The 20052-nt window shown below is 39.0% G+C and overlaps 2 protein-coding genes across 5 annotated transcripts in view; one reads left to right on the forward strand and one right to left on the reverse strand.

Moving 5' to 3' along the window:
- lhpp (phospholysine phosphohistidine inorganic pyrophosphate phosphatase) lies at positions 1-15407 on the reverse strand. Of its 2 annotated transcripts, XM_088323309.1 has the most exons (7): positions 14846-15407; positions 14565-14752; positions 9241-9394; positions 8867-8930; positions 7289-7381; positions 3103-3194; positions 1-371 (listed from the first exon to the last, which is right to left on the reverse strand). In XM_088323309.1, the coding sequence occupies exons 1-7, from the start codon at positions 14974-14976 to the stop codon at positions 269-271; spliced, it is 825 nt and encodes a 274-aa protein (XP_088179435.1). In that variant the 5' UTR covers positions 14977-15407; the 3' UTR covers positions 1-268. The 2 variants fall into 2 exon arrangements, with proteins under 2 accessions (XP_088179435.1, XP_088179436.1); XM_088323310.1 differs by lacking the exon at positions 14846-15407 and having other exon boundaries at positions 14227-14708.
- Positions 14568-20052, forward strand: part of oat (ornithine aminotransferase) — a 19977-nt gene continuing 14492 nt past the window's right edge. The window contains exon 1 of one of the 3 annotated variants that reach the window (XM_088323308.1): positions 14568-14792. Coding sequence is in view for 1 of the 3 variants with exons in the window: in XM_088323306.1 (XP_088179432.1) it covers positions 19787-19797 (11 nt within the window). In the remaining 2 variants the exon portion in view is untranslated. Of the gene's footprint in view, positions 14793-15462; positions 15620-19772; positions 19798-20052 lie in introns of those variants that run through there. The other 2 variants (XM_088323307.1, XM_088323306.1) reach the window with 2 other exon arrangements.

Consider the following 20052-nt stretch of genomic DNA (forward strand, 5'->3'; position numbering starts at 1 on the left):
ATGTTTTGTGTACTGTTACCCAATGCTAAATCTATTGACTTTATTGAGCGTTTTTATTATTAATTGTGGCAAAAATTATATAACAATAATTATTATTATTATTACATCGCAAAGGACTACTGCAAACCTAAAAATCCCTAGCCGTCCCTCTAAACTTTTGGCCCAAAGAAGGAGAAAACCAATCAGGGATAAACCAAGAGGCTCGTGATTACATTGATGATTGTGGCAAAAATGATATGCCGATAATGATCATTACATCAGGCCTACTCTACTCTGGTTTCCCTCTTTGTCTGAGTATAATGTGCACCGCCTGAGCCAGATCATCGACTGTCCCGTCAGCAGTCACGGTCGGGTGAGTCTGGTCGCTGGGCCTGAGGGGGACAGGAACAAAAGCAGATGATAACAAGATGTCTACAGAAAGATTCCTGTGCTAAATTGTTCCCAGTAGATCACACGAGCTCACACCAATAAAATATCCAACGGTGTCAATTCCACAGCTTGGGTGTGCATGTTTTCAAGTTCATATCAGTCTCAATCAGAGGAAAACTACCTGCAGGCAAGTCCCAAGTAAATCCTGAGATGACTAAAGCTATAAAATTTAATGATTTATACCAGGGTTCTCCAAACTTTTTTAAGCCGAGAGCTACCTTTTGTTGGCGCAAAGGGAACCAAGTTTGATATGCATTTCTAAAATAATGTAGCATGCGTTACAATGTTGTAATTAGATTTTTACTATGTTATTACCATTTTATTACCAGATTGTTTCTGAAAGTAGGGCTTAATTGACTCAGTCAACCACTAGAATGATCATTATACTAGAAAATCATAATAAGAGGTCCTTAGGGGGCACTTGGTTTAATAATCTGAAATGTTTGTGAGTAACAGTTATGCAAAAAAAGAAACAGAATTCAGAGAGTACTAGGTACCTGTGTAAGGCAGATTTCTGTTATGCGAATGACATTGACAAATATAATCAGGCATGTTATTTCAAATGTGACAATATTTTTTATGTGTGCAGATACACGCAACAAAATGAGAGGTTTAATGAGAAATAGAAATCAACACAAGGCGCTCCAAAGAGGATAGAAACACAAAACTAATAACAGAAAACACAGTCTATACAAAATCGGGGCTGGTATAGATACAGTCGTACAAAAGCACCGAGACGTAGAAGGTTTACTTTAGGACAGTGTGAACATCAGACAATCCCATTAACAGTGTCTGAAACTCATGACAAAAACTTAGCGTACACCAGGGCAGACAACTCTAAAAACTTTCCTGCCCAGCCATAAAGTTGCCTGCCCCATTTTTCACAACTTGAAACACAATAAGACAATTAATCGCCCAAAAACAATGTTGCAAAGTATTAAGGATTGATAATCAGAATATATAACAGAACAACGCTTTAAAATTAAATTTATCATAAATCCACTTATAACATTCATTGCATGTATATGACATCGCTGTTTTCCATCTGCCATCAGTATGTACCTGTATATTTACTTATCTTCATTCATGCAATGTTTGCGTTGCCTCGTCAGCTACAAGCCATGTGAACTCCTCTTTCCACGATGCTTTTAATGTACGTTTACGTTTTGTAGCGTCATCAATTTTGGGAGTGCTTGCACTTTTGCATAGCTCCACCCATCCCTCCCACTCAAATAACTTTAAGTTCTCTTCCGGTGTTTTGGCGTATTTACAATTTGTTCCGTGGATTCATCAAAAAGTATCTGAACACTGAACACAGATTATATAGTGAGCTTCTATATAAAGGATTCTTTAGCGTTGTACAGCCAAAACGAGTATTTTTTTGTGTGGCACCTTGACTGTAAATCGTAGCAAAGGTGCCCTATATATTCTGAAAAGTACTGCTTTATAATTCAGTTTTAGTTTGGCTTTGCGTGTATCTGAACAGGATTGTTGGTTCAAGTTTTGAACGAGATGGAGAACAGGCCATTAATAACAGTAACGTAAAATGGTCTTGCGGGCCGGACGTGGCCCGCGGGCTGGGAGTTTGACACATGTGGGTTAGCACGTGTGCGGCACTGTTCTGAGATCATGAGATTGAACCTCCTGTGTGGAATTTGCTTGTTCTCCCCGTGCTTGCGTGGGTTTCCTCCTGGCACTCCGGTTTCCTCCCACATCCCAAAAACATGCATGTCAGGTTAATTGGCCCATCCAAATTGTCCCTAGGTGAGAATGAGCGAGCGAATTGTCTGTCCCTGTGTGCCCTGCGACTGGCTGGCAACCAGTTCGGGGTGTCCCCTGCCCACTGCCCAAAGATGGCTGCGATGGGCTCCAGTACCCCCGCGACCCTACTGAGGATAAGCGGTGCAGATAATGGATGGATGGATGAATTGTAATTGTATTAGCTGGGATAGGCTGATGCTATGCTTACTCATGCTAGCTGTAAACACTGTCAGCAATGAGCCAACGAGTCATAATAACAGTTAAATCCTAACAGCTTCATGCTAACATATTATGCTAACAAATACATGTTAACAAGTAATGCTTACAGCTACATGATTTTTGCTTCATGCTAACAAATTTAGCTAACAACAGCTAAATGCCAAAGGCTACATGCTAACAAATAATGCTAAGGACTACATGCTACAGGTCATGATAAATGCTTCATGCTACTAAATTATGCGAATGGGTATAAGGCTAACTACTTCTTGCTTACAAATTATGCTAATGGATACTTGCTTTCAGTTAAATATTAACAAATAATGCTAACGGCTACATGCTAACTGCTTCTTGCTTACAAGTTTTGCTAATGGATACTTGCTAACGCTTCATGCTAACAGCTACATGCTAACTGCTTCATGCTGACAAATTATGCTAATTGGTCAATGCCAAGAGGCCCAAAAGCAAATCAAGTTCACGACACCTTGCAACCACAAGGTAGAAAGCACAATATTTTTTTGCATCTATAGGTTCTCACAACCTGTGGGAAATTTGAGCCTCAAGTCTTTACTTTTCAACGCTTTCTCTTTGATTTAAATGACAAAAATCATGAAAATGTACATAATTGGTACCTGCACGCCACGAGGGTTAAATAATCAACATCTTTTTTGGGGTTCTGTCCAGTAATTGACCAACCTGTATTTTCCCGTTCGGACTTGCACGCCTTTCATCCCGACTTGCTGGGCACCACCTACATCGTTTACCAGATCGTCGCCAATCATCAATACCTGGAAGGACATGAAGAACATATTAAAAAAGGGTAAAATGTAAATAAATAAATGTAAATGTTCTGCATTTATATAGCGCTTTTCAAGTCAATAAAGACCTCCCAAAGCGCTCCACACTTTCCCTTTTACACATAGCAGTGTCAGCCATGCAAGGCAACTACCTACTCATCGGGGTTGTCTTATATATAATATAATTCAGAACCTGCAACCTCTTGATCCCAAAGCAAGCAATTTACTTCCCGAGCTACTGCCGCCCCAATGTAAAAAAGACCCTTAAAATTAAGTATGTTTAATAGTTACTTAACCATTTGAATTTTTAAACCACAGTTGTAAAGATGTTTTAAAAAAATGTGTACACCTTTTTCATGGCCAAATTAAATCACTTTTCAAGCACTTTGAAGACTAATTTTAGTATCTTCAAAGAAAAAATCCAGACATACAGGGTATATCGTGATCAAAAGGATGTTTTTTTTTTCTGGTGGGGGTGGGGGTCTGTTGGCTTTTAAAGAAAAGAAGAAAAATACATATATAGTAGATTTTATATATATATATATATATATATATATATATATATATATATATATATATATATATATATATATATATATATATACACCAGCTCAGTAGCCTAGATGGTAGTGTGCCCGCTTTGAGACTGGGAGGTCGCTGGTTCGCGCCTCGACCGAGACATACCTAATTGGTATAATGGCGGCGCCCTCTGGCTGCGGCTGCACCGACTCGCTACAACGGGTCAGGTGTATCGACATTTCGTTCTATGTACATTGTTACAAAGAATGACAATACAAAGGAAATTATTATTATTATTATTATATATATACTATATATATACTATATATATATACTATATCAGGTCCTGTAATAACGTCTGCCCGGACGCCCGGGGCGTGCATCTTTGACGTTGGGCGTACAACTTACAAAACGTTTCTGCCCGGGTGGCCGACAACTTTTTTGAAAAATAAAAATAAATCTTTTTGTAGATCATTTGCTCATGAGGTAGTACAGGCCAATTTATTTAATATCGTACTTTATTTGGATTGAGGAATAAATATGCTTAAAGGCTGAACCACAATGTCCTGCTTATCTTCTCACGCATGAGGAAAACGCACACTCTTGACATATCTTTACCAGGAATCAAGTCAAAACCTCAGCCCCAGAAGAAATATTCAAAAGAAGCTAACAAAATTTACGACGCTACAAAACGTAAACGTACATTAAAAGCATTGTGGAAAGACGAGTTCACGTGGCTTGTAGCAGACGAAGCAACGCAAACATTTCATAATGAAGATGAGTAAATACATGTACATACTGATGGTAAATGGAATACAGCAATGTCATATCCATGCAATGAATGTTATAAGTCGATTTATAATAAACTTAATTTTAAAGTGTTGTTCTGTTATATATTCTGATTATCAATCCTTAATACTTTGCAACAATGTTTTTTGGCGATTAGTTGTCTTATTGAGTTTCAAGTTGTGAAAAATGGGGCAGGCAACTTTATGGCTGGGCAGGAAACTTTTCAGAGTTGTCTGCCCTGGTCTCTGCTAACTTTTCGTCATGAGTTTCAGACACTGATATATATATATATATTTATAACAGGTTGAAAATATAGTAAAATTAAAATAAAATACTGCAAAATAAACAAAATGATAAGGAAAACATTACACTCTTAAAACAAACAACATGAATATTTAAGCTTAAAACACACACACATGACTGGTGCCACAAAATAATTTTAAACACTTTCAATAGACCACTGTTTATTAACCTTTTTATAGGCCAAGGCATTCTTTTTCATTAAAAAAATTCAATGTACACTGTCCTTCAAAAATGCTTAAAAATGAATGCGCGGCACTTGATCATATTGCTTATATTGTTTTTTCTTTATCTTTTGTGGTTACCGTGGCACAGTAGGTATTACAGGTTATTATTCATTTTGGTGTATTATTTTGCTGTCATTTTGGAATTTTTGTTTTTTAGAAACATAACAAAACACAACCAACAAAACATAAGTAATACTTTTATTTTTTTACTCCTATCTATTTTTTTCTTTCTTTATAAATAACACAAATTTTAATAAAATATTGTTTTTTGAGTTTACTCCATGTTCTCCTTGCAAGGTCAAAATACATGTCTTCTCTCCTTATTTTAAGTGTCTACTAAAGTTTAAACTTGTCATTTTCAATCCAAATAAAATACGATATTAAATAAATTGGCCTGTACTACCTCATGAGCATATGATCTATCTACCTTGGTCATATCCCTCAAAAGGGGTGACCGACAGGATGACAAACACATACAATAACAGAGAAAATAAAAAAGGGGGAAAAATAGCAAAAACACACACAAACATTTTTGGACCATGGCCAACCCAAAAGTTAGGCACCTCAGCACCTAAGTTGGTCATGCTTTCGTCCCTCGAGATGAAACGGGACACAAGAAAGCAGCCATGCCACTCAGGTCAGGGTGACACAACACACTCTTTTGTTCAACAGCAGGGTCTGACAGCTTTCACTGGTTTACCCCTGCCGCATCATACAGGTGCCCTGCCCATCCCTTAGAACGCGTCCACACATCCCACTATCCTTCTACAACACCTCTCCACTCTTCCTATCACCAACAAGAGCTCTAGCTTCCACTAGATTTAGACCTCTTTCCTGCATTGCACTCATAACACCATCCATCCACGTCAATCGCAGCCTTCCTCTTGGTCTCCTTCCATTGACTTCTGCTCTGTAGCTTGTCAAGGTGGCCGTTTTGAATGTTAAATCTCTCAGAATTTTCAATTATGTAAATAACTTGTTTTTATATTTCTAAATACGAAAACAATCTTTCTCACATACACAAAACAACGTTTCGATAATCAGTCTAATTATATCTCTTGTACGTTTATCAATCTTATATTCTTTTATTGTGAAGTCGTGCTCATGTGTGCTGTTTTTCCCTGACGTATAATAAATCATGCCCACGTTGTGGGCGGGGTCTCTTTCCCTTCTTTTAACCATCATGGAGGACGCGAGTACTTTTGCTCCTGGTATCACGATTTAGATTTTAACAATATATATGTATTTTATCTGTGTAAATACAGCCACCAAAGAGTCTTAATAATGTCCATCTCTGACAAGCTCCTCTTCAACATTCGCTCCTCATCGCTCCTCTCCTTGTGTCCAAACCAACCGAGTACTCTCCTAGCCACACGCTTGCTCAGTTCCACTACTCCTCCAGTTCTCTCTCTCACAATCTAATTTCTCAATCCATCCAATCTTTTCACTCCCAACATACTCCTCAACACTTCATCTCAAAAACATTTAGTTTCCTTCTCAAATCTGCATTCAGGCTCCAAGTCTCTGCACCATACAACACAGTCGGCACAATCACACTCTCATACAGTCCCCTCTTAACATCCATACTCATACTCTTGTTGCTAATCACTCTCCTCAGAGCACCCAAAACCTTGCTTCCTTAATTCACTCTGTGCAATTCCTCCCACTCCATTCCACCAACTGCAGCCACATCACAAGCAAAGTACCTAAAGCTTTCAACTTCTTCCAGCACCTGTCCATGCAACCTTATTTCTAACGCCATGCCAACTCCATCACGTGAACACTTCATCACCTTACTCTTCCGAAAATGTACCATTACTTACGCCTATCACATACTCTTCCAAATTCCATTACCAACCTCCTCAATGTTTCCTCAGAATCAGCCACAAGCTGATAAGTATATATAGAGAATTTAAAATAAGAGCAAACTGCTGCCACCTACTGATATGGATAAATGTGACAGTTACTCGACCAGAAGAAAGCAAAGGTACTGAACAATGGCATGCTTTTTTTCCAAAGATGAAATGGGGCAATTTCTGGCAGCTTACTAGACAAGGTATCACAGCACACTGGTTGAAAAACACTTTGGAGAGACTGTGCTTCAATATCTTCATGAAAATAAGTGTGCCTTGGCTACAAAAGGGTTGTGACACACTGTTCAGAGAGACTGTATGGAAAGAACGGAAACTATAATGTGAGATATATTTGAGTCAATTGAAGTACGGTAAGTTTTGTGTCTGTGTCATCTACCTGATGTGGTTGAAGCTCCATATCGTTGAGGACGCTCTTGTAGAAGGAAGAAGATGGCTTCCCGATGACCTCAGCCTCCACAACGCAGGCGAACTATAGCAAAGAAAACGATTCTGAAAGTCATTACCCATTTGCAATTGTTTTCTGATTCTTTGATGTTTTTCAAAAGTTTCATTGGTTATACGATCTTTTCACCTGTGAGCAAAGCCAGGGTGGTAATAATGTTTTCTTTTGGAGCTGTGTTATTTATTGTCTGAATGTTTTTCCCGGCAGCGGACAGGAAAAACATACAGAGTATTCAATTTAAGACATTTTAAGACCTTTCCAAGACCACAGCCAATGAAATTAAAAGACCAATCTCGCACAGATTCTGGTATACAGATGCGTGAGGCGGGCGCCCAGTCATGTCAGACACTGGCACTAAACACCACCCAGTGTGACAGCAGGGACATTAAAGCCCCATCCCATTATAAAAGAACGGGAAATGTCTTGAGTGCCTGGCTTTCTGGGTTTGGTTTCAACAGAGGCCATACCTCGCACCGAACGGGGACTGGCCTCCTGGAATAGGGGTGGGACTGAGGCAGCAGTGAGCAATGGGGGTCAGGGACACCAGGACCGAGTACAGTGCCTTGGCCCCCACCTGGGTGCGCTAGTTTCGCAAGCCTCTGTGTGTGTGTGTGTGTGTGTGTATATTATATATATATCATTGTCTGCACCGCTTATCCTCAGTAGGGTCGCGGGGGTGCTGTAGCCCATCCCAGCTATCTTCGGGCAGTGGGCAGAGGACGACCTGAATTGGTTGCCTACCCGTCACAAGGCACACAGGGACAGACAACTCACTCGCTCGGGACAATTCGGATTGGCCAATTAACCTGACATGCATGTTTTTTGAATGTGGGAGGAAAACCGGAGTGCCCGGAGGAAACCCACAAGAAGCTCAATTTTTTTTTCTGTATTCAAAGTCTTTATATTACATGTTTTACCCTGGAGTGCAATGTCAATGTCACTATCAATGACAATAAAACAACTATATTGTAGATTATCTAAGTACTGGTAAAGCTGTTTGTTTGTGTCAGTTTTTTTGTCTGTCGACCTAGGAAAATTGAAATGGAGTTTAAATATTATCACCATCTTTTACAAACAGTCAGGTAGGTTACCCTAGCTGTGGAAAAAAAGCACTATTGGTTTTATTGACTCACCATTTTTTGCTATTGAAAAAATTCTACTATCCCAGGCCTAGACAACAATGAATATCAACACTCTTTTCAATCTTTTACAGGCGTTCAGGTAAGTTACCCCAGATGTGAAAAGCGCATGTGTAAAGACTCTGCATTTTTTTGTTTTACAGACTCAGCACCATTCCTAGAAAGACATTCAACGCTCTCAGGACCAGAACAAGTTTGGCCAGGAGCACAATATTTTGCAAGCAATCAGGTAGGTCACTCTCGAGATGAATGACTCAGCCAAAAAGGGATATGCAACCCAAAAAAGGTGGAAGATGCTATAATCGTGCACAGCCTTTCTTGCTCTTCGTAAAAATATTTTTAACTCATGAAAAACAGACCATTTAAACAGTACCTCCAGAGCTTTCATGTAAGCACCCACATCCAGTTTCAGGCCATCTGTTTCCTTGTAGTACTTCCTGATTTGAAAAAAAGATAAATAAAGCAATGCGTGATTAAAGTGCAACACAGTCAAAGCACAGAAAGAATTGGATGTGTTAAGTCAAGTCAAGTCATGTTTATTTGTTTGGCCCTCAATCACAAAGAGTCTCAGAGGGCTGCACAGATTATTGCAAACCACAGACTATTATTACACCATCCCCTGATCTAAAACCTACGTGAGGGCAAGGAAAACCTCAAAAACCTCTACATGAGGATAATGGAGAAACCTTACAAAAATAACATTCAATATGTTAGAAACCATGACAAAAGATAAACAGCCATTCTTACCCTTTTCCAAGAGAAAAAAGGACTGGCTTCTCCAGGTTGATCAGGACCCTGAACGCCTCGTTCAAGTTGGCATAAGTCCACTTATCCGTAGCGTCACCGATCACAACGCAATTGGGATTGTTTGTGTCTACGCTCTCAAATTCGCCCAGGAGACCTGACATGAGACACACGACACACGGTTTCATTTCATCTTTCAGAAAGGTGTTGAGCATAGAGCCCGCCAAGGGTTTGAATCCGCCCCACGAGAATCCGCTATGAAAAGCACAAGAGAAAAATAACTTGCTGTTCAAAATATGTCCACTAAATGCCACAAAATACAGGCACCATCGCCGAAAAACTGGGGCTGTAATTCTCTCTTTCTCCCTAGGGATTTAAATGTGCTACTTGTGCTCAATTTAATTATTTGATCAATTTATTGTTTATTAAAGTCATTGAATTTGCCTTGATTATTTTATTCTATTTTTTATTGTTGATTGGATAGACTTTGATGATTTGTTGATCGGATTTCAATGGTTGTTTGAAAAATATTAATAAATAAGACGTTGCCCCAGTTACTCCGTACTTGAGTAGTTGTTTTCACCAAGTTACTGTTTACTTTTACTCGAGTAATTAATTGGATGACTCCTTTTTACTTCTCCTTGAATTATTCAGAAGTAACAGTACTCTGACTTGACTAAAATGCGTGGCTATTCTACCCCTAGGCATAACCAGCCCACGTTTTGTGGTCGCTCAAGCACCCCCAAAATTACAACATTTTAAAAACTCTCTTTTACTTAAAAAAAAGTAAAACAAAATGTGAACAACGCAGCGTCGGAAATACTCCACTGCATTGAAATGGTTCAGTCCATTTGATTCCTAGCACTGCTCTAACCTCCCTCCCCGCTCCTCTTTCGCTCGGCTAGTGTCACTGGAGGCAAGGCGGCAGAGTTTGTGGAGGCTCCGGTGTATTATGGTGAGAGTATGTTATTATGGAAGCCATGATTCATATAAAATTTAAAAAGATTATTCAACTGGAAAAAAAACTGCCTTTCACAGCAGTGTCTGAAACTCGTGACAAAATGTTAGCGGACACCAGGGCAGACAACTCTGAAAAGTTGCCTGCCCAGCCACAAAGTTGCTTGCCCCATTTTTCACAACTTGAAACACAATAAGACGACTTATAGCAAAAAAACCCGTTGTTGCAAAGTATTAGGGATTGATATTCAGAATATATAACAGAACAACACTTTAAATGTAAGTTTATTATAAATCTACTTATAACATTCATTGCATGTATTTTTGGGGGGGTTTGAACAATTTTGTTGACACTATTAACAGCAAATAAACAATGTGAGGTTTGAACAATTTTTTTCGACATTTTTAACAGCAATTAAATACATTCACAATTTCATTATATCATATTCTAACAATATGAGGTTTGAACCATTTTTATCGACACTTTTAACAGCAGTTAACCAATGTGTAAAGGGCAATACTATTGTGCAGGGGCATAGCTCTGTCTTCTCAAGTGGGCGGTGTTGCTAATGAGATGAGAACTGTCAAACCATCAACAGATAAACGGGAGACGAACGTGTTTGATTTCTTCTCATAGTCAAACGAAGACGTAACACGTCGATAATTGTATTTTGTGTTTGACTTGAATAAACAGATCATCATGTGCCTAATATTGTCACAGCAACGGTGTCATTTTTTTTCTAGTACAAATGATCCAACGTCAACCTAACAAATGTAAACAAAGCTGGTGGGAGGGACCAGCCTGGCTGCAACAGTCTGGCTGCCGAGAAATGCACCCCCCATTTATCTCTGGCTATGAAGGTCACAGGTCCATGCAATTTACCCTGATTACTCGTGGTGGGCCCATATTCTCACAGTGAAAAGCACAGCTCGCTAGATGCAACTGAACCTGTTTTAAGGGGGGTGCGTTTTTGGTCGCATAAAACCCATCAAGCAAGAATTATAATGTTGATTAATCAGGGAAGAATCATGTATATCTTTAATAACCATATGGTCCAATCATTTTTACTTAAATTATTTTATGAAATTAAAGGGAACATTTTATACGAGAAAAAAACGTGATTGTCTTCGTTAAAAGACTGCAAATAGGCAAGGAAGAAATAAGCAGTGTGAGAATAGTAATGTTTATTTGAAGGAATAAACTATGTAAACTCTTTTCTGAAGGAACTAAAACAGAAACTTGAACACGAAAAAAAAGCATTAGATGTCGCTTTAAGGTAGATATCCACACATCAATAGACGTTGGTAAACATGGTCTGCAACGAGATTGGACATGGCACTCCAGGGTAAAACGTGTAATAATGACCTCAAAGAGAAAAAAAAGACTATCCGAGATAAATAGGCAAAAAAAAAAAATCTACATCAAAAAAGTAGGCTTAAGAACAATTAAAAAAATATCTACAATATAAAATGCAAAATTTGTACATGTTATGTAATAAGTGCAAAACTATTTTAACCCTGAGGTTGCAGATCTTATATCCGGAGAAAAACAGATGTCACTGTCTGCAAAACATCAACACTTGAAATGTCCGGTGGACATGCAGGGCATAGGTATCCTTCTTCCACTGGAGGCTTTTGGACACACTCGTGGTGAAACCATCGATCGCAGAAGTCACAGCAAATCTTTAAAAAAAAAATAGGTTTACTTGTTTCCGTGTATAGGTAGGTCCTTTTTTTGCACCCCGTGTCATGTTTGACCTTGTTTGTTGGGTTGATTGATTTAATGACCACATAGACATGCTGGTATAATTTGACATCATTTGTCATTTCTACAACTCATCTGTTCAATTTCCACATTCATGTTATCAGTGTCCTGCTATTAATTCACATGACTGTATTTAGTGATGTTGACATATTTACCCATTGTAGGTCAGCAGACCTCTCAGACCCACAACTGTGACACACGTTGCTGAGATCATCTGTAAAGACAAAGAGTAAAGATCCATACAGAGTTTAACTTTTCCTCAAAAAACATACATTTTTATATTGTCGAGTGTCGTGTAGGAACTTTTCAGCTGCCTGTAGTGTAATAAAAACTAAAGTAACAAATGTTAACCCTTTTATTAATTGATTAGGGAGACACACACATATATATATTACCGGTATATATATATATATATATATATATATATATATATATATATATATATATATATATATATATATTATTAAATCTATGGCATTAAATAAAGTTGACCATAACACAAACAGCCTATCCTCTGATATACTTTATCGAGCTTTTCTTGGATGACCTGGAATGTTAATTGACAGTTTCCAGGTACATTTTGGGAAGTTCAGGTATATATGTGCAACAAAGCATTTTTCATGTAAGACTGTAGAGCTGTATGCTAAAGTTTTGCCTTTTGGAATATAAAGTGATGACTGATATAACAATAACAGGAAGTAGTCAACAAAGCACTCCAAAGGAGGGTCAAGAATGACTACAAAATAATGAAATGTCCACACCTTGGTCCAAACCTTTGCTGACACATAACACAACAAATAACAGTTAAGTCAAGTCACATTTATTTATGACGCCCTTAATCACAAAAATGTCTGAAAGGACTGCACAGGATTACAGTGACACAATGACCTGATCTTAAACCAACATGCGGGCAAGGCACAACTCAAAACCTCAGCGTGAGGAAAAAGAGAAACCTTGAGAAGGAACCTCACAAATGGTAATCCCCCTTCCAGGATGATCAGGGTGAATTACATTTAGCATTACAGTACACAAACATAGTAAACACTAGGTAACATGTTGAAAAGTTTTCCGGAAAGTGCATGACAGCAGCGAGAAAATACATAACATTGGAGAAAATACCAAGGCTATGGGTTGTGGGTCAAGAGTAAGAAAGCTAGCACACTGATTTAAACCATTCAGCATACAAAGTGACCTGGAAAAATAGCTACAGTTTCATTTTTCGATATTGTAAAAAAGACACTCACCTGATTCTTGAAGTAGATAAGTCGCTATATTTAGTCTCAACTTGTTGACTTCACTTTTTGTGGTTTTGATGGTGATATCTTCTCCTTTTAATACCTTCTCTGCAAACTAAAGAGTTTGATTAGTATTTTAGGAATTAAAAGTAAATACACAACCCATGAAAATAGCAAGATCCATGTTATTACATAACCAATTTGATATGGCGAAAACGCACCCCCCCTAAACAGGTTCAGTTGCATCCAGCGAGATGTGCTTTTCACTGTGAGAATATGGGCCCACCACGAGTAATCAGGGTAAATTTCATGGACCTGTGACCTTCATAGCCAGAGATAGATAGGGGGTGCATTTCTCGGCAGGCAAAAACGCACCCCCCTTAAAACAGGTTCAGTTGCATCTAGCGAGCTGTGCTTTTCACTGAGAGGATATGGGCCCACCACGAGTAATCAGGGTAATTTGCATGGACCTGTGACCTTCATAGCCAGAGATAAATGGGGGGTGCATTTCTCGGCAGCCAGACTGTTGCAGCCAGGCTGGTCCCTCCCACCAGCTTTGTTTACATTTGTTAGGTTGACGTTGGATCATTTGTACTAGAAAAAAAATGACACCGTTGCTGTGAAAATATTAGGCACACGATGATCTGTTTATTCAAGTCAAACACAAAATACAATTATCGACGTGTTACGTCTTCGTTTGACTATGAGAAGAAATCAAACACGTTCGTCTCCCGTTTATCTGTTGATGGTTTGACAGTTCTCATCTCATTAGCAACACCGCTTATCCTGGTTTGACACTTCGTTTCAGCATAATCAGCTTTATGGTAGCGTGCATAACAGTTTAAATACGAGCGATTTGAGTCGGAAAAGGCAAAATAAACACGTTACCTGCTCAAAAGTGGTTTATATACGGTGTGCATTACAGTTCGATTACGTTCACAACAAATACAAAGAAGAAATGGTTTAAGTTGTATTACATTCCCAACAAATGCAAGACGAAGTGGTCTTGGATATATGTTCGCCCTTACATACCCGAAAAGTGATGTAAAAGTGAGATAAAACGGGGTAAAAGTGGTTGTAGCAACAGGAGTGACGTGTGCGCGCTCCCGCGACAGGGAATACACTTCTCGGCGGGGATACAATTCTCGGCATAACACCACCCGGGCAGAGACGTCATGGGCATCACACATAAAGTTCTTGGCTTAATTATAATGTTATCATAATTGAATTTTACATAATATATTACTTTAAGTGAAATTTTAAAAATGTTTTTGACCAGTCAAGCACTCGGAGTTCTGTAAAGTACCTAAAATCGCCCCTGATTGTTTCCACCTGCGGTTGATATCAATGAGGACTATTTGATACAGTACCGTGGTCTACCAGCAAGTGTGGCCGCAGCCCTCTTTCTTTCAGCACAGCAACAGCTGCAGGTGCAGGAGAGAAGACTTCACTGACACAAATGTCAAAACCAATTCTTTGGAGTTTGCCCACAAACTTGTCTCTCACTGCTTGAGTCTCATTAGTGCAGAATCTTAGCTTCAGATCGGAAGCTTTGAGCCTTTGTAAACAGAAAAAGACAAGTGAGAGGAACCCTGCGGGTAAGACTTGAACACACAGTGTCTGTTTTGTTTTATGAACATTCGACGCTCACTTCCTAACGGCTTCGATTGATCCGGGAATTGCCACACCGTCTCCTTCGCCGCTATCATACAAAACTCCGCACATATCCAAAATTACTCCTTTCAAATCCGTAGTGAAGCTCGGCCAGACGGTGCCCGCCATGACATCAAGACCATATTTAGACACTATTGCTGCATTCTATAAAAGTGGTAAATCGGGATTTCTCCACCTCCGACCAGGAGAAAATATATGCGACTTGGACCATCTGCCTCGAATGTCATTCCAATGATATTTTCCAGGTCAGTAGTTGGAAAACCCCGACTTCCCTCCTCTTTGGAACGCTTTGAGGTCGGTTCTAGTACCATCCGAGTAGGATTGTCCGACTTCCTATATTTATGTATGCAACATAGAAACCCGCTACTTCGCGTGTCTACATGGCGGCCATATTGGTCGGGGCTACTTCCCTGTTAAGGCAATGCATGTACATTGAAAATAAATCATAACTTTTGTCATTTTACTACTGATTATCATGCAGGTACATTTTTTTGTCAACAATCAAACAAAATGTATTTTGAATAATCATGATGACGAAGCGGAACGGTCTCGCAATCAAGGCGAAATGTTACAACATGTGGGCGTTTCCAGTGACGTCATATTGAGTATATTTCCGTACTTGGCAGTCTCCCTTGTGAACTCAAATCCAATCGACTCGGAACCGGCGAATATCTTCTAAAAGCCAAAGCGACCTCTCAGACAACCAGAAACCACCTTGAAGTCTCGGGAAACCCCAATCCTCATCTTTCTGGTATCTTTCCCTCCCCCCCATCTTTTTCCATATCCGTTTTGTGTCTGTTACATTAGCTTAGCCACGTGATGAGTCGCCTTGAACGTGGCTGTGATGTTTTCGATCACTATATGAATTTAACATATTAGAAAGTACTAATAGATGGGTTTGAATGTTTATTTGTTTCACATTTTAATGTGATTAAAATTTTAAGCCCCGTGTGTTGACCTATTAAAAAAGGTTGGGGGTGTGTATAAGAAGGCCGTTCCTGTACAGCCAATCAGATTGCATGGACGGGTGCATATTGTGCTATGGGAAGGTTTATTTAGAGCCTTGTTTATGGTTTTACACGTCGAGTGTTAAGTCCGTACCTAAAAATAAATCAATAGTTGATGCGATTATACGTCAACCATGACGTCAGTTGTGACATCAATGCAAGGTCAGAGCAGAGCGGTGTTCTGCCATATTTTCCTACTCGGGCGAATTGCGGAGACGTACTACCCTAGGCTAAACTGACTGCGAATTTTGTTTTCTTTATTATCAAGTAAAAATAGCAAAACTTTAACTAAGAAGTTTCCAGTTTGGTAACTAACGGAGATGAATAGCTTTACATGCGACATCTAAACAATGCACTACAAAATAGATACCGGTACTTTATTCATCCTCGTAGGGAAATTCCCACTTCCAGCAGTATCCTTGTGTTGAAAAATAAAATAGTAAAATAAAGATATAGAATACAAAAATACCCAATACAAAGTTTTGCTATAGAGCAGGGGTCGGCAACCTATGGCACGCGTGCCAGCAGTGGCTCGTGAGGGGTTAACCAGTGGCACATGAATGGCCAAATAATGATTTATTTATTTTTAAAGCGCATTTACTTGAAATTTAGACATCTTCAGTTGCGTGTCATGTTGTGTAAAGGATTTACGTGGGTTTTTCAGTGTGAGTTTGCCCGGCGCCTCGCAGAGAGAGAGAGAGAGAGACCCAGCCAACGAAACACATGCGCGCGATAAATGAACGAATCATGACTGCTCCTCGAGCAAAAAGATCACGCTCTGTCCAACCAGCATAGACAGATGACTGAGGATTTGTGCAAAAAATGACCGTGCTCTTTGTGAATTATGCCCCGAAAGCGTTAATTGATTAACAAGAATAGTGGAAGATAAATAGGTCAGTTATACCAGTGTGCCGCTGGAATTTTCTTTCCAAAAATGTATTCAGTAATTATGCACTCTTCAGACGAGGAACTGTAATAGTCATCCATATCAGTAGGTGGGAGTAGAAATTTATACACTTTTTATGTACTAATTATCTGCTCTTGAGGTAGCACAGTATATTTAATAACGTAATTTGTTTAACAAAGCGGTTTAAGATTGTACTGTAAAAAATAATATAAAAAAGAATGACGTGCTTTGTTTTTAAGTATTTTTCTTCTTTTTATATACTAATTATCTGCTTATTAGGTAGTACAGTGAAATATTTGACATAACTACATTTTCGACGGACGGAGTGCCACGGAACTTTTTTATAAGTAAGTGTACTTTGGTTCAAAAAGGGTTGAAAACCACTGAGTTATACGATTAAAATGTCTATCCATGTTGTATATTTGGACTGGTGTAAAATGACAGCTCTTTTGGATATTAAAAAAATGTTGTGCGAGTTATTAATCTTAATGTGGCACACTGATTTACAAGGAAATTTGAAAGTGGCACGCTGCACCGAAAAGGTTGCTGACCCCTGAGAGAATTTAAATAGTGCTACGGATAATACACACTTTAATAAAAATAGGGTAATATGCAAATGTTGGGGTGGGGATTAATGTAGGCTTTTACCCCCCCCCACCCCCCGGGTGGAGTTAAAGAGCATCATGGCATGAGGAAGAAATGATCTCCTCATTCTGTCGGTGGAACAAGACTGTGACAGCAGTCTGTCGCTGAAGCTGCTCTTCTGTTTGTAGATGAAATATATCTGGGGAAGGATACAGAAAGATTTCTGCTGCTTTGAAGGTCCCAATGAGCACAGTGGCCACCATTATTCGTAAATGGAAGACATTTGGAACCACCAGGACTCTTCCTAGAGCTGGCCGGCCTTCTAAACTGAGCGATCCAGGAAGAATGGCCTTAGTCAGGGAGGTGATCAAGAACCCGATGGTCACTCTGTCAGAGCTCCAGCATTCCTCTGTGGAGAGATGAGAGCCTTCCAGAAGGACAACCATCTCTGCAGCAATCCACCAATCAGGCCTGTATGGTAGAGTGGCCAGACAAAAGCCACTCCTTAGTAAAAGGAACATGGAAGCCAGTCTGGAATTTGCCAAAAAGCACCTGAATGACTTTCAGACCATGAGAAACAAAATTCTCTGGTCTGATGAGACAAAGATTGAACTCTTTGGTATGAAATCCAGGCGCCATGTTTGGAGGAAACCAGGCACCGCTCATCACCATGCCAATACCATCCCTACAGTGAAGCATGGTGGTGGCAGCATCATGCTGTGGGGATGTTTTTCAGCAGCAGGAACTGGCAGACTAGTCAGGATGGAAGGAAAAATGAATGCAGCAATATATAGAGATATCCTGGATGAAAACCTGCTCCAGATCGCTCTTGACCTCAGGCTGGGGCGAAGGTTCATTTTTCAGCAGGACAACAACCCAAAGCACACAGCCAAGCTCTCAAAAGATTGGCTTCAGAACCACTCCGTGAATGTCCTGGAGTTGCCTAGCCAGAGTCCAGACTTGAATCCGATCGTACATCTCTGGAGAGATCTGAAAATGGCTGTGCACAAACGTCTCCCATCCAACCTGATTGAGCTTGAGATTTATTGCAAAGAAGAATGGGCAAAACTGCCTAAAGATAGGTGTGCCAAACTTGTGGGATCATATTCAAAAAGACTTGAGGCTGTATTTGCTGCCAAAGGTGGATCAACAAAGTATTAAGCAAAGGCTGTGAATACTTATGTAAATGTGTTTTCTTAGTTTTCTATTTTTAAAAATTCAAAAAAAGATTAAAAAAAAAAAAAAAAAAAAAACTTTTTCACATTGTCATAATCGAGTATTTTGTCTAGAATTTTGAGATAAGAGATTAAATTAATACAATTTGGAATGAGTGTGTTACATAACAAAATGTGGAAAAAGTGAAGCGCTGTGAATACTTTCCGGATGCACTGTATATACACACACACATTATATATATATATATATATATATATATATATATATATATATATACCGTAAATTCTCGCCTCTTCCTTACATTTTACACCAACCATATTGAATGGATGCACGAGATAATGAAACAATAAAACCATCGTTTAAAGGTGCACAATACAAAATAACTTACAGCAATGTCCGGATATTTTTCGACATCCCGAATCCGTAAGTTGAATCTACTGGCTGAAATCATCATAACAGATTCGGTCATGCCGTCTCTCTTAGACGCACCCGAATAAACTCTTCTTTCATTTTTTGGGGTTGGAGTTTGGACTTTATTTGAAACAATCATTTTCTTACTTTCACCATTTTCTTCCTAGAATAACTGAAAACAACTATCACATGTGCAAAATCACTCAGATGTTCGTAAAATGTATTGTCTTTGTCAAAGAACAACAAAATTTTGTTTACAGCATCCAGTCATCCATTCAAAGTTAAAGAAAATGAAAAGATCATAAATATTCAGAATAAATATAGATAAAAACCCAATACCTATATAGATAACCCAATAAAGAGTTTAACAACCTTACTAGACTGTGTGCCAGTCTAGAAGTTCTGGCCTGTATTAACTGGTATCTCCTCCCTTAAGGCAGCATGTGGAACAAGTGGTGAGCAGGATGGTGCTGGTCCTGTAGGATGTTGTGGACTCTTCTCAGACAACCATCATTGATCAATCATAAAATCAGTGTCTGAAACTCATGACAAAAAGTTAGAGACAACTCTTAAAAGTTGCCTGCCCCATTTTTCACAACTTGAAACACAATAAGACGACTAATCGCAAAAAAAAAAACATTGTTGCAAAGTTTTACGGGTTGAGAATCAGAATATATAACAGAACAACACTTTAAAATTAAGTTTATTATAAATCTACAACCTATTACATTCATTGCATGTGTATGACATTGCTGTTTTCCATTTGCCATCAGTATGTACCTGTGTTAACTCATCTTCATTGCTACAAGCCACGTGAACTCCTCTTTCCACGATGCTTTTAATGTACGTTTACATTTTGTAGCGTCATAAATTTTGTTAGCTTCTTTTGAATCTTTCATCTGGGGCTGAGATTTTGGCTTGATTCCTATCCACTTGTCGATTTTTCTAGTGTTTTCTGTGCATCTACTTTGGAAAATGATATGCAAATGCACGACCTTATAAGGCTCAGGAAAGTCCGGAAGTTATTCAATGCAGGCTTCTGATCGGCTGCCGAGTGTACAAATTGCAAAACAAACAAATTCTGAAATTTCAAAACCG

This window comes from Urocampus carinirostris, chromosome 19, assembly GCF_059441175.1.
Source record: "Urocampus carinirostris isolate Australia breed hairy pipefish chromosome 19, RoL_Ucar_1.0, whole genome shotgun sequence".
NCBI lineage: Eukaryota > Metazoa > Chordata > Actinopteri > Syngnathiformes > Syngnathidae > Urocampus > Urocampus carinirostris.

What these genes read in the sequence shown, in the direction of transcription:
- lhpp (XM_088323309.1), bottom strand. Translation starts at nt 14,976, where the DNA reads ATGGCGGGCACCGTCTGGCCGAGCTTCACTACGGATTTGAAAGGAGTA. An exon ending in ACACTTGCTGGTAGACCACG is followed by an intron (nt 9,395 to 14,564) that starts GTACTGTATCAA and finishes GTCTCATGTCAG; the next exon opens with GTCTCCTGGGCGAATTTGAG. An exon ending in GTCCGAACGGGAAAATACAG is followed by an intron (nt 372 to 3,102) that starts GTTGGTCAATTA and finishes TGTCCCCCTCAG; the next exon opens with GCCCAGCGACCAGACTCACC.